Here is a 15,514-nt window from a genome sequence, read left to right as displayed (position 1 = left end):
ATCACTGGATTAATATAAATAAAACACTAGGAAAACCCAAGCAACTGAGACCTCAAGCCCCCTCACAGCTAAGCACTTTAGCAATTTACGATATATTGTGGCTCCTTCCTGCCTACTCTCCTTGCATTCAGGGCAGCACATCGCTGCTTCTGTTTCAGGAGGAGAAATGGATCATCTCACCCATCTTCCCACATAGTTTGATGGTTAGGACTCCGACTTGCATAATTTATGGGTTCAAATCCTGTCAAGATGGAGAAGAACCCAACTTCACATTTCTACTACCGGGAAAAGTTGTCTAAGGAAAGGAAGAAAACCTTAAATTTCGATGAATTCAAACACAGTAGCACCTGATTCGGATTAGCTACTCAGGTTTTTTGGTGCTGGCATCTTATTCCCACCCATCTCATTGAAGTATTCATAATCTGTTCTGTATCTTAATCTGCACAGTAATCTTTTGTCTAGAGATCTTTTTGTCCCCAGTTTAAAGCATGCTCTGATTGTAGAAGGCTTCAAAGATTATATAGCGTTTAAAAGGAGATTGATTGTATCCATACAGCGGATTTCTTTATAAGTAGAGTGGCTACAATCTAGCAATTTAATCTTACAAGAAGTTTGACACAATAGTGCTATAGATATTCAGCAAATAACTTCCATTTTATTATCTCTGAAAAAACATTACTACATATCTATTTCACTTTTAGAGGTTTCTTAGATTTTTGCCAATAGTTTTCCCAATACCTATTCAGATCTCAGAGCAAACTGTACGTTTATTCTGCCTATATAATGGAAACAGGAGAAACAGTCAACTCTCTATTCAAAGAAAAAGCTATACCTTGCTGCTAACAGCCCAATGTGTTTGCTCATTCCTTCCACTTCTTTAGATAATGATGGGACAGAATTCTTAGGCTCTGAGGAATTTCTTTCTACTTATTGCCCTAAGATGCCCAGGGCAAAACCATGATCTGACTGGCCAACTCTCTAGCTTTATAGCATAGGTTAACACTAATTGCAGATCCGAAGCTACACTTGCTGTACACTTCAAATATTGAACAAGAACTCTAGGAATGCACCGGGTTTTCAAATGTAAAAAACTGACAGACAACGTATTTACTAATTGATTACAACAGAAGAGTGCTGGAAAGTAGCCACTTCTCAGCATGACTCATGGTGTATCCTATGAGTTCCTTGGAACCTCTGCCATTTTACAAAGATGCAGTATTTAACTTCTGAAAATGCAGACCCCTTTTAAAGAAATGCAAAACAAAAAGAACATATAGCTGTGAAGAGAGCATGACAGCACTCAGTGCAGCAAGACAATTACAGCATATAGAGGTATGCAGATAGTAATAATGCACAAGAAATGAAAGAAATAAGAAATAACATAAATCACAAACACAATTTTTTAAAAATATTTCCAAGTATAGAGATTTATTATGCTGTAAAGCCATCAAAGTATCAATTTGCAGAAAGCTGGAGTAAAGGATTCTGACAGAAATACAGAGAATACCAAGAAAACTCTTGTAGTATTTAGCTCACTGGATTGCAGACATAACTGAAAGATAAAGCATAAAGGTATCTGAAGTGTTTACAAAAGCCAATAAATGTACCACAGGTGAATAATCAAATGTTTCAGTGTATCTAAAAATTAGCAAACTCCAGAGGAACACAAGAGGATCTCTTTCCAGTCTACTAGGAAATACCATGAGATTATATTGTTTACACAAGGTGCAAAATGAGAAAATAGATTCAGCAATACACTAAGCAGCTGTGTTTTGTGTTTTATATATATGCACATACATATTGTCAACCATTTCAGAAGCACCAGATATAGTTTTCAAAAGCTGATAAATCCTTGCAAAAATAACCCAGTTGGATGATGGAATCAATCCATATTTATATTATTGACCAGATGTTCCTGTCTGGCTGTCAGTATCAATTGCAGAGAGCAGACAAGAAATTTCAATCATATTTTCAACTTCTCTGGGAACTTGACAGCACTAAAAATGAGACTCTAAAAGACTTTCTAGAGAGACATATAACTGTTTCACCTTGGATTCTTCATCATTTGTTGCCACATCTGATGGTGATTCCTACTGCCAAGATATGCCTCTCAAATTCCCTGATCTCTACCAGTAGATTGCAACACAGTATACTGTATCACTACAGAGTCTGTGTGATACAGCAAGACCAACAATTTAGAGCCAATATTATGACCCACAGGATTTATATATATATATATACTACATTAAATCAAAGATCAGTACTGTAATGAACAACTCAGACAACGTTTAACCAAAGTTGCAGTATAAACTATCCTGGAATCCCATGAACCACATTTGAAAAACCCATAAATACCTTTGAATGCTCACAAGAGTAATTTTAAACATTTTACTGAATGAACCTTTGTTCTCTCATTACAACAGAGATTAATATAATAGGAACTTCTCTTATAACAGCTCTGAAACTATAGTTTCAGAAATACTTCTGGACTATTACTATTCTGAGATACATAGTAGTTGCATCTATGTTATTTACATTGCCACTAAGTGGCAGAAGATGAAACAAGGACAGAAGATGACAGTCATATAATGCTTTGAACATATTTGTCTTTAACAATAATAGGGTATAAAATTAGGTAGCTGATACTTCAATTGCCTCTCAGACCTTGACTTACTGACAAATCCCTTGGTCCTGAGGAAAGAACAAGGAGGTTTGATAGAGAAACTGTTATATAGTCCTGATATTGTGAAACATGTATTGAAGCCCCTGATAAGAACCAAGACAAGTCATGGGCATGTGGATAAACCAGGAAGTGAGATACAGCAAAAGGCAACAAAAGCAGTTGCACAGAACTGACTGCAGCCACAGAAGCTCTGACAAGAGGTGATATCAACAGAGGTCCTGGTCAGATTTGTGAGTAAAGAGGCAACAGTATCTTACAGAGACAGCCAAAAGGAGACATGAAATGTCAAGGAACAATGTCAAGGAGCAGGAAGGAAAACCACTATAGTTTCTATTTTCAAACTTATAATACTTAAGGAAGTTCTATTTTTCTGGTATGCTGATATAATAACAATTTATGATACAGGCCAGTCATTTAGAAATTAAGAATGAGATACTTCAAAAAATTGTCCAAATAAACATGTAGGATATGTGTAATATTATGAATTACAAACTTAGTGACAGCTGGTAAAGCATCAAAGTGGAAGACTGGAAGTTAATGGAAGCTGTCCCTGAGATATTTTCCTATAAACAATTTTATTAGATTTTCATAAGAAAGTATTTAAAAAAAAAACAGACAAAAAAAACTTTACAAAAGCCAAATGTATGTCAAGATGCATTTAACATGAAAAATAAACAAAAAGAATGATTTCTTTCCTAAACAAGAGAACATTTAGCAAATGTGCTTCTTCCCTGTTCACTTATTTAGTTATCCATCAGCCAACTTCAGATGACTGGTTATTATCTAAGCAAAAGAGGAGATTCTCTGTTTTAGGATGTACTTAACAAAATAGATTCCATACAATATCCATAGAGTTATCAGTAGGATGAGGTAAACCTATCCTAGCTAATAGTAAAGTCCTGTTCATCCTTCTTGGAATATTGCATAAAAATAGAAGACACAAACATACTACAAAGCATGCAACAGGGAGAAATTATCTACACAGAGAAAGTAGAAAAAACCAAAATAAGATCAACTATCCACCTCTAACCTCCCTTCCAAATGAAATCCCTAATCACTGTTTAACAAGCCTTTAATACGCAGACTTGCGTTAAATGGGCAGGAATGAAGACTGCTGGAAAAAAAAAATAGACCAATCTTCAAATCCATCCCCTCTTGAAATGAATGAGATGAGAATCCAGGTAAAATAAATACGAGAGAAAGCATAGAAAGGAAACGTGACATTCACTCACATAAAATTTTCTGGATATTCACTCAACGCCATATCAATGATATTCAAAGCATCATGATAGTGTTTCTGGGCTGATAGCAAGAGTGCAAGGAGATGAAGAGAGTTGGCATCATCTCCTTGTAGTTGCAGAGCCTGACGAACATAACCCAAAGCTTCTGGTATCTGATTTAAAAAAAAAAAAAGAAAAAAAAAAGAAAAAGAAAAAAAAGCAGAAGAAAGCACCACTATTAGAAGTCTTGCCTTTTACTTGATTACATCCATAAAATTTTCAAAACGTTCATCCAGATAACATGTCGAATTCTAGAATTCTATACACTCCTGTAAGACACTAAGAAGCTTAAAATGGACCTGATGCTGTACAGTGAACACTGAAAATTAAATAATATATTAACCCTGGAAAGTAAGATACATGTTTTTATAAAACAATTCCCTTCAGCCCCTTGAAATATTCACTCATTATTCTCTTTCAAGTCCTGGCTGTATTTCTAGATTATTTTGAAAGTATTTTAATTGTAATGCTTAACTAAAATGCACAGTTAGACAGCAACAGTAACTTTTCTTTATGTAGAATTTCATTATTTCCTCAGGTGCATGTGGTTTTGTTCAAAATAAGTACAGTAAGTGTTAAACCCAGAAAATTTAATAAAGCAACACGAGAATTCTGTAACTCAGAAATACAGTCATAGCCTGCTACTCAAAAATATTTTGTGCTCATAAAGTGACAATCCATTCCACTCTAACAGGACATAGCCCAAGGTCTGTGCTACTCATTAGCAATGAAAAGTAGTCACCTAGAGAATGTAAATAACTGTGCTCCGAGTTACTTTGTGAAATAAACACGACATAGGAAGAAGCTCACCATGATACACAAAGCAGTTCCATATTATCCAAATTCAAGTCATGTATGGTAGAATACCTTAACTGTAACAGCTATACCAGATGGACTAAGCTCTGGTCTCTTTTATAGCCTTAAAATATTTTCCAGTTTTCTTGAACACTTTTTTGTAGTTTTGTTCACAATAACCAAGCCTCATACAAGTATTTGGGAAGGGCACAGATATAACAGGTACTCAAGATTTAAGCACTGTCAGGATTGTTAAAGACTAGATTCAAGAGCTCCACTCCCCAGGATCTGAGCAGAGATGACACATAAGAGGTAAAACCACAGCAGAAACTGACTTTTTTTTCTCTCTGTCTAGCAACATAAATGCTGAAGTAAGTTGAATTACTTCTGTCTTTTTTCTGACCCTAGAGCTGGAAATATTGGCAGAACTCTGGAGAATTGCATAAGACTGAAGGTGTTTGGAGAGAGTATTTCAGGGGTTTTTTCCATATATATGACTACGTGCACAAGGAAAACCAGGTTTTCACTGAAGAAATCTTCACCTGTATCCATCAACAGATAAAAATTCTAATCTTCATATGACAGCATGATGCTGCACTTTTAAAACATAACTAACCTGTCTGGATATGGCAAGCTGCAGTGCCAAGTAAAATGCTGCTAGATGATCCATTGGAGACAAACTGTGAGCCCTTAAAAACAAAGACAACAAAACAAAAAGTGAATTTTCCCCTTGTTCAGACAAGTTAGACATACCCACAAATGCACATGTATTCATTTATTCATATTCAGATCTCTTCACTACATGTATACTCGTATTTTGATATACGTGGTGTTCATTCCAGCAACTTTTCTTATACTTCTCAATCATCCTTGATTTAAAGAAAGCACCTTGGGACACGAAAATATCATTTTAATAGAAAATAATTATGTAATTTCAGCATAAATCTTAAAAATAAATCCTTAATACAAAACAATTCTTCAAATAAATTATACTCCAAAACGAACACTAGATGTCATTACCTAGAATATTTATAATAGAAATTTATTAAATTAAGTTTTCTTACAGAAGAAAGGGGGAAAAAGATCCAAACACGAATTCCACAGAACACCATGCCTTTATGGAGATTAATTGTATCAACTGCATGAGAAGTACCCAAGCAATTACACTGATTGTGGCAGGATAATTCTGAAGCACAGAACTCAAAGACAGAGTTGTAGCACAGTAGACAAGAGTTTTGTTCATTCCCAAACTCAGTAATCTTAAGCATATTTTCAGTCCAGCACAGTAAGCCTCCTAGGAAGCCAATTACTTTATGGCTTTGAGTTGCTTTGAGACTAGGTTAGTAGAGCATCTTGCTATCATAGAATCTTTCAGGTTGGAAAAAACCTCCAAGACAATGAAGTCCAACCAACAACACAGTACCACCACGACATTCACCACTAAACCACATCCTCAAGTGCCATACCCACTTTTTTTTAGCACTTCAGGGATGGTGACTCCACCACTTTTATGAGCAACTTGTTCCAATGTTTGACAACCCTTTCCATGAAGAAATTTTCCCTAATATCTAATCTAAATCCTTCCTGGTACAACTTGAGGCTATTTTCTCTCATCCTATCGTTTGTTACCTGGGAGAAGAGACCAATTCCCACACGGCTACAACCTCCTTTCAAGTAGTTGTAGAGAGTGATAAGGTCCCCCCTGAGCCTCCTTTTCTCCAGGCTAAAGACCCCAAGCTCCTCAGCAGCTCCTCATACGACCTGTGCTCCAGACCCTTCCCTACCTCCACTGCCCTTCTCTGGACACATTCCAGCACCTCGATGTCTTTCTTGTCATGAGTGGCGCAGAACTGAACACAGGATTCAAGGTGTGGCCTCACAAGTGCCCAGCACAGGGGGACAATCCCTGCCCTGGTCCTGCTGGCCACACTATTGCTGATACACGTCAGGATGCCATTGGCCTTCTTGGCCACTTGGGCACACACTGGCTCATGTTGCTGTTGACCAGCATGTGGCATTGTTGAACCTCATACGTTGTTGAACCTCATACCTTCACCCACGGATCCAGCCTATCCAGATCCCTCTGCAGGGCCTTTCTATCCTCCCACCCAACTTGATGTTGTGGGGGAAAGGACTGAAGGTACACTTGGTCCCCTTGTCCAGATCATTGATAAAGATATTAAAGAAGGCTGGCCACAATATTGAATGGGGAACACCACTTATGACCAGCTCCAGCTGGATTTACTTGTTATGTTGCAGTGTAAAATAAAGCTATGCTGAACAGTTTCTTTATCACAGCATTACAGTAAAAGGCTGCCTAAGATCTGACTCATTATGAACCTATGCTTGAAGTTCAGATGAAGAAGTCTGTGTTTTTTGGTCTTTTTACAAATAGAACTTTCATTGACAAAGGCATTGAGCTGCCCAAGAGTATCAATATTTTTTCAATTATTCACTCTCAAAATATTTCCAGCTACTGCTGTTGCAAGTAACTCTAGTTACTAAAACAAAAAAATAACATTTTTCCACCTTTAAAAAAAATTCTATTTGCTCTCTTCTTTTTAACATTTTGGTCAAATGCACACTCTGAGTCCTAATCACTATCTTACTGAAATTTTTCTTGTAATACACTCCCTGTAATACTTCCCCCTGTAATACAATCTTTCTGCTGCAAGGTAAGACCTTTTTAGCAGGAGCATAAGGAAAAAAAAAAAAATGTCTGTACTCCAAAAAGATGTGTAGTAAGTAACAGGCAGGAAGCCTGGAACTATTTTTTAATTTACATTTCTTGCATTCTTTTAATGGAGGCTCATTTAGAACTATGAGGTGTAATAATCATCTTTGGAACATCTTGTGAGTCACTTCCGTTGGGAGGAAGGAACAAAATTGACCTTTAAACCACTAAAACCACAGAGACCTTCTGCTTCTGACCTGTGTATTTCTGTCTTCTCAAGTGCAAAGATCATTTGGACTGTACAGGTTCGTTAGTTTAGCAACTACATCCAGCATGCTTCAAAGCAGTTTTAAGTTATTAAAGGACAGTTCCATATTTTGTTAACTTCACCTGTAAATTGGAGATTAAGGGCACAGGTAAAGCCTCCCAGGGTCCATGACCAGTCCTTATTTAAATTTAAATTCACAAATTAAGCAACATTAAGCAAGAACAAGAGATTTTAACTTGGAGAGTGCTTCTTCAGTCACTCAAGCTTCAGAAAGTAGAAGAATAAAGCTGTTACTATCTATCTACCATTTGGTGAGTTCTGTGAAATTTTAACTCACACCAACCACAGCAAAAGCACTGAAAGTCTTCCAAAATGAAAAAAAATTTTAAAAAAGTTACTGAAACAAACGCCTTAGTAATGCATGAAGAGAGCAACAAGCACGTTCTTGAATGGCCATTATCACAAATTGGTAAACCTTGAAATCTGGCTCAGGCAAGGGTCCAAAATGTGACTGTATTTCTTAAGGACCTTTATTTATTCAGGAATTGGCCCTCTAGGTAAGTGATTTTAAAAATCCACAAAAAAATTATTTAAAGAAAAAGGCACATCACAATACTGAGTCCAGTACAGGCTGCTTGCTTTATAAACTGTGTAGGAGATGGAAAATCTCAAATTCCATCTCCTGGAAAACATTTATTTTTCAGATGTGGCAAGAGGAAGTGGGCATGACTGATACATCTGCTGGGTGAAAGACAACATAACACACAACCAAGCAACAATATTTGAACAGAGATTGAGAAAGAGTAATTTGACAGTGATAAGAAGTTGAATATTGACATGAGCTGGCAATGGGCTCTCACGGCCCAGAAAGCCAACCATGTACTGGGCTGCATCAAAAGAAGTGTGACCACAGAGCAAGGGAGGTGATTCTCCCCTTCTACTTTACCCTCACGAGAACTCACCTGGAGTGCTGCGTCCAGGTCAGGGTCCCCAATATAGGGAGGATGTGGACCTGTTGGAGTAAGTCCTCAAAAATGACCAGAGGACTGAAGCACCTCTCCTTTAGAGACAAGCTGAGAGAGTTGGGGTTGTTCAGTGTGGGGAATAGAAGGCTCAGGAAGATGTTACAGCACCTTCCAGTACCTAAAGGGGCCCTACAGGAGAGCTGGAGAGGAGGTTTCTACAAGGGCATGTATGGATAGGAAAAGGGGTAATGTCTTCAAACTGAAAGGGAGTAGATTTATATTACATACTACACAGAACTGCTTTGCCATGAAGGTGGTGAGCCAGTGGAATATGCCCAGAGAAACTGTGGATGCCCAATCCCAGCAATGTTCAAGGCCACGCTGGATGGTCTTTTGGATTTTGAGTCATCCAAAAAGTTAATTCTCAGAATTCACCCCAATCAGCAGGGCCTCAATCATTGCTCTGCTTCTACAGAGATAATTGCAAAAGCCTCCTATACAGTCTGATCAATGGCCAGCTCTTAAAGACACTATTATATTGAACCATGACTTGAAGCCTTACATCGTGTGGTTTTTCCTTCTAGATCAGAATATTTGAGCAAATATTTTATACTAGAGAGCCACATAAATGTCTTGAAATAAAAGGAAATCCTTAAAAATCAATTTAGGTAATGCTGACAGAAAATGATGGAAATAAATGCTAAAGAAATACATTCTGTTCTCATGATGGGAGACTCCCAGAGGTGAAGTTGTCATTACACAATCTTTTACAAGTCGCTCTTTTTAGCACGTAATAAAAGCTTTGCACTACATATAGCAGAACGAAATGAAAAGATCAACACCCACTCACCTCTGAAATGCAAGAAGAGCCTTTCTCTGCAAGACCTCTTGCATCCCTCGCAAAGATGCTAAAAAGGATATATTTAATCAGTGATATGAACGATGAAGAGATTTCATTCCACACGCTAACTGAAGAAGCTTTAATACATTGATTGAAAACATGGCTGCACACAGAAGCTTTAATTTCACGTCTACCACTCTGCCAGCTATGCTTTTTTAGGCAGCATGAGAATTTCCTAATGTCAATGTTTATTCTTATCTTACCATCAGTAGCCTGCAGACTGTAAGTCAATCCCAGTGCCAAGTAGCCTTTTGCTTTGAACTCTGATGTTTTGTCCCCAAGATCAACAACTGTTTTGGCAAATCTTTCAGCTTCTTCCAACTGAAAATATTATAAAACATCCATGTAAGTCTAAAAACTAGCTAAATCTTACATTAATTATAAGAATGCTCAGAATGTGTCTTGCGCACACCAAACCTGTTAAATTCTCAGCCATGATTGCTTTGAAGGACTATTTCATTTTTCATTAGACATAGTTTTCTTGCTAAATACTGAGCAAACAACACATTTTAAGCTGAAGCACTCATTTCTATGGTTGAGAGAAATCTGGCACATAACACTTACTATGGTTTTGCCTTTTTTCTTTTTCTTTTTTTTTTTAATAAAATAGGTATTTCTGGTCCATATATACCATCTAACAGTTTTGCACTTTATAAATAGAGTTCTTTACCCATGAATCATTAATTTAGGAAAATCAATCACAAGAACTATGGCTCCAACCCTGTAAAAAACCAGTATATCCATGCAGAACTCTGCTTCAAACACTGTACTGCTGAATGCATGCAAACTCATAAACAGAGAAACCTGTAAAAATCAAGGTTTAACTGCACACCCATGCTAGCACACTATTTAATAATCTAGAAAGAAAAAAGCCCATTTGAATCTATTCCAGTAAATGTAAATGCTAAGTACAGTAAGCTACTCCATATGGACTCAACCCATAGGGAACAATTTACAGAAGTAGGATCTACCTTAATTAAGGTTGTATTTTTGACAGCCTCAACAAGTCACGTTTCTGCTACTGCACCACTCTCTCAGTTTCTGATTGTGACCTTTTCCTTCTCTTTTCCTTCATTTTTAAACAGACATATTTTTCCAAAAATTACACAAGTATCTTGAAAACAGCATGATGATCTTTGATCACTTTAATGTTTTTTTGTACAGATACACGGATTTCAAATTTATCAAAAATACAACTCAACTGTCCCTACTACAAATTCATAAACCACAGCTGCCTGCAAACATGGTATCATCAGAAGAGTCTCTTGATTATAAGACAGTTGTCTCATTATCTTCCAAAATGTAATTTTCCTCTTGCAGGAAGGAAACAGAAGTTGCATTTATAATTTGTCTTCCAACAGTGTTTCAATTTCCATACATTTTAAGCTATGCTTTAGACCAGTATCAAAATATTTTACCTTGATAAACGTAGCCACTGTCAAATATTTCAAATTAGCCATTCAAACAGGGATGTCCATGTGCATATACATATCTGTGCTGTTTTTTCAGATATGTGCATGCAGTCACTGTGCAAAAGTATTTGCGACATCCCTAAATCACGATTTTAGCACAGCTTTTGCTAAGAAGACAGAAGGGCAAAGCTTACCCAGTGCAGAGATCCCATACAGAGCTTTGCAGCAAGGAGTGGAATAGTTGCATCATCTGGTTTCAAACGTATACACTCCTTCAAGACTTTAACAGCTCGAGCAGACTGTTTAAAACATTTTCCATTGAAATTACTAGAAGCATAAATATGTTTCACAGATAGAAGATTTCTATTTCCATTATATTTACTTTATTTTTCCCATGTGAAGGAGACATTACTACACATTTCATTGACAATTTGTCACAACTCCTCAAGCCAGTGAAAGACAAGACTTTAGGCACTGCTGATGTTATTTAACTCCTATGAACTACCATTAAGCATCCCCAGAAACGCAATTGCTAAAAATGTAATTCCAATGGCACACACAATTGAGAAAACAGTTTTGAGGTGCATTTAAAACTTTGCTAGGCCTGTAAATTTATGGCACTTGAGCCAGGCAAATGAAAGAGAAGGAACAGGACAGAGTCTTCTGAACAAGCAGGGTTTTGGTGTTCTTTGGGCATTACAACAGCACATGATATGAATAGGTCTGATATTAGATAGAATGGCTCTGCTCCTCTTCTCTTTAACTTATTTGCTTCCATCCAATCACACTTTGGAAGATAACTCAAAGTAAATAGAATTGGAAGAAGATGCAAGTCTCTTCAGAGCCAATGCGCTGCTAAAGGAATTGAAAGAAAATACATTCCTTTCCCCCATACTGAAAATATGCAAAATATCCCCATTGAGAATGTTCTTTTAGAAAATTAGTTGTTTGCATTACATAGTGAATGTCATTTATTTTCTGTAATGTTACAGGTAAAAGAACAGAAAACAGAGAATTGCCTCCAAAAACTTATGTTCCTAGGTTACAGACAATTTTTTTAAAATCCATCATTTGCATAGAATACACAGTCTCAAATGCAGCAATATTAAAGAAGATAAAGTCAGAAATTTCCAAAGAAAAAAAATGCAAAAGCATCACGAATAACCATTAATTTGCACCTAAGTATAAAATAAATTAAGTCATCAAAAGCACACTTAAACAAGTTTTACAGGATAATAGGATCTGGTATAATTCACTACTTGCATCCAATAAGCCTATTTTAAGATTATTGGCAAGAGAGTTGCTATTATTACCTAAGTTAAAAACTATTCAAATAACAACATTCTTTGTACAGCACCGGGAATAAATTCAGGAGTATGGCATACTTAGATGATTTAAGGATTAGAATTATTTTCAAAAACACTACAGATTAATGTTATGGAAGTGCTAAACATTGTTATCAAATGCCATCAATACAAGAATTATATGGAAAAGTTCAGACTTACTTTTCCTGCTGCCATCAAGGACAATGCAAACTGATACCAGAGATGGAACTCTTCAAACGCAAACTTCATGGCTCTTTCTAAACACTAATTATGGAGAAAAAAATATTATTTAAGGGCATGTTCTTCAATTATTAAGAAGATATTCTAGTATAAAGATTTTCTTATAGATTCATATCTAATGTACATGTAATAAAAAAATTAAATTATTCAAACATATGGAAACAGCTGCCAGATTCCATATGAAAAAAAAAATTAACCGAAAACTCATTTCCTGTTTACTATGTTTGTTTAAATACACCTGCTGGTACTTTATTATATGGTCTGAAAGAAGTATTGATAAAGATCAGTTTACTGAGGATATAATCTGCAAAAAGTAGGAGAAAAGTGAAAGGGAAAACTGTACACACTCTCTTCCTAAGTCATGAATACTTAACAAGCAATGGCACCACAAGCACTTACAAGTACCACTTAAAAGCAGGGGTAGTATATAAAGATTCACCTAGAAGTATTACTTCCATTTTTAAAAATTTTAACTTCAGACTCAATATTCTGCTGAGATTTTAAACTACTGAATGCCAAAAGGAAATTAATTACTGATATACTGAGATTAAATATATGCAATTAGCATTACACACTAATTTTGAATGTTTCATACCTGCTGTTGTCAATAAGAATTATTTCATTTTGTTATGTTAATTTTAACTAATCAGGACAGTTCTAAACAGTAGAAAAGTGAAACACTTTTTTGCAATAAAGTGATTTAGGAATTAATTTTCTAGTCTGCAGAGTCCAATTACATGAAGCAGCTTTTCTGCTCTCACAGCTACAGTGTATATGCTAAACCAAAAAATCATTAATTATTTTTCACCTACAAACCCAGCCTTGACATTAAAGAAAGCACAACCAGGTGAGTAATGTGTTCCCACACTACACCAGAATCTGAAGAAAAGAACAGCACTGAAGAGGAAACAAACCAGAAGTGCATTATTTGCTACATATAAATAATATATGCTAGAATTTATCCTACTACACTATGTCCAGTGTCAAGACTACTACTTAACAGAATTTTTTTCTTCCATTTAGATACTTCACAGAGATGCATAGGTAAGGCTCACTGTACTGTAAAAAATGTAAAATTTATTTTCTAGGCCTTGCTCAATTAAAAATTAATTACCAATTCTAACTGCAGAAAATTATGTTTAAGAAATAGTTATTTTAGGGTTTTATAATTTTGCAATTATAAGAGTACAAGACACAACTGTAGATTATTCTAAAAGGCTTGAGTTCCAACATACTTATATCTCCTATTCCTTTTGCTTCATTTCAAGTTCTATTTACTTGGCCCTGCTCAATAAGAAATGTCACAAGTTATGTGATTTTTCTTTTCTTTGTAAGATGACAAAACTGGCCGTTAGCATGTGTGGGAGTAAGGGGTGAATGGATGGATGTGTTTGTGACCTACAAAACAACATGAAAACCTCCAAAACTGGGTTCTTCTGAACTGAGAAACAACAAGGAATTTCAAAGACCTACAAGCTCTAACAAGAAATACATAAGAAGCAGTAGTCAAAAGGCAGACTACAAGTTAAGATAATGCTCAGGATAATGGTAATAGATTTAACTACTTGAAAACATATTCAGCACAATCCCTCTCCTTAGGAAAATGCTGTTGATATTGCCTTGTAAATAATCATAAATCACTGTATGAACAGACTATGTTGAACACATTACTGAATTTGGTTGTTCTCCTGAAAAGTATACGCTTTAAGTTAGAGAGCTGAAAGATGAAATTATGAAAATGTAGGAAAATTTCTGGTCTGGAAAACATCTCTTCTAGTAGGACACTTATAAGCTGAATATGCTGTATCCTGCAAAGCTTAAAAGCCAACTTGATTACAACCAGAGTACTTTTGTTTAGGAAAGAATTGACAATATAAAGTTCTTCCATCTAGTTGAAGCCACCCTAAGAAATTGAAAGCCCATTATATACTAACTCTATTAAAACATAAGACCTTTTCAGTTAAGAACGTGACTTGGCATTAGAACAGTTTAACAATGATGAGACAGATTTTTGATCATTTAATGTTCTTATATAACAACCAACTACTTCTGTAAGTAATCAGCTACAGCTAAACCAGAAGGCAGCAATAAGATATTGGAACTGGTGGGTGAATAGCATTTCCACAGTTAGAATAATTTCCCAATTTCTGACTTGAATCTACAACAGCTCCACTAGAGCAATCAAAATCAGCCCAAAGAAAATGAAGCATTAAAAAAGTAAATGCCTATTATATAACTAAACAGAATGCTTTAACATTTTGGAATTTGTATTTATTATAATACTTCAAATTAGAAAAGTTATGGGCAGCAGGATTTGAGGGCAGATATCTTCTATCCACTAAACAATAAGAGCTTCTAAAAGTCTATGTTTTCCACTGTGCTTTGAATGACAAGGATAAGAGGAAATGAGATGTTCTAATAATTTCCTGGTAAGATCCTGCTGCGGCTGTGTATCTAGAATATCTCTATGCTTAAATAAGTATTGTCTATTATACCAGGTCTTCATAAGATGATTTTTTTTTATATTCAGGAAAGTCATTTCATGTACATATAACAAATACATTTTAATTATTCTGTACTGGAAGTATTTTTCAAACATAGTGGAATTATTTTCTCTTTCTCAAAAAGAACATTTCCAAAGAATATACATACAATTTTGCAGGACTATCCCTACAAAGACACTAGACTAAAAGATGCTAGATTAAAAAAAAAAAAAAAAAACCAAAATAAAAAACAAAACAAACACCAAACAAACAAAACCAACCAACCAATTTAAAAAAACCACCAAAAAACCAAAACCAAACCAACAAGAATAAAAGGCATTAAAACAACAAGCCTTGGGTAGACTTCAGCTTTCAAAGCCTATGGCCATGACTAAAAACCCTCAACTAAGCAGCTGGTCAAACATGGAGTCTCTTCTACTTTCCAGATATTTACCACACCTTCCACACACCTTCTCCATTTGACACAC

General features: G+C 35.7%; 1 protein-coding gene across 5 annotated transcripts in view; it reads right to left on the bottom strand.

Annotated features, from left to right (window-relative positions):
* The window catches only part of TTC7B (tetratricopeptide repeat domain 7B), a 129,994-nt gene that overhangs the window by 60,211 nt on the left and 54,269 nt on the right, over nt 1-15,514 (bottom strand). For all 5 annotated transcript variants that reach the window (XM_085061561.1, XM_085061562.1, XM_085061563.1 and 2 more), the window contains 6 exons: nt 12,484-12,567; nt 11,173-11,277; nt 9,770-9,887; nt 9,516-9,573; nt 5,375-5,447; nt 3,916-4,076 (listed from right to left, as the gene is read on the bottom strand). In XM_085061561.1, coding sequence (XP_084917687.1) covers nt 3,916-4,076; nt 5,375-5,447; nt 9,516-9,573; nt 9,770-9,887; nt 11,173-11,277; nt 12,484-12,567 — 599 coding nt within the window. The remainder of the gene's footprint in view (nt 1-3,915; nt 4,077-5,374; nt 5,448-9,515; nt 9,574-9,769; nt 9,888-11,172; nt 11,278-12,483; nt 12,568-15,514) is intronic.

This window comes from Lichenostomus cassidix, chromosome 5 (assembly GCF_008360975.1).
Source record: "Lichenostomus cassidix isolate B80296 chromosome 5, HeHo_3.0, whole genome shotgun sequence".
In the NCBI taxonomy this organism is placed as follows: domain Eukaryota; kingdom Metazoa; phylum Chordata; class Aves; order Passeriformes; family Meliphagidae; genus Lichenostomus; species Lichenostomus cassidix.
Note: the sequence above shows the minus strand (reverse complement) of the source record. Positions and strands in the feature narration are given on the sequence as shown.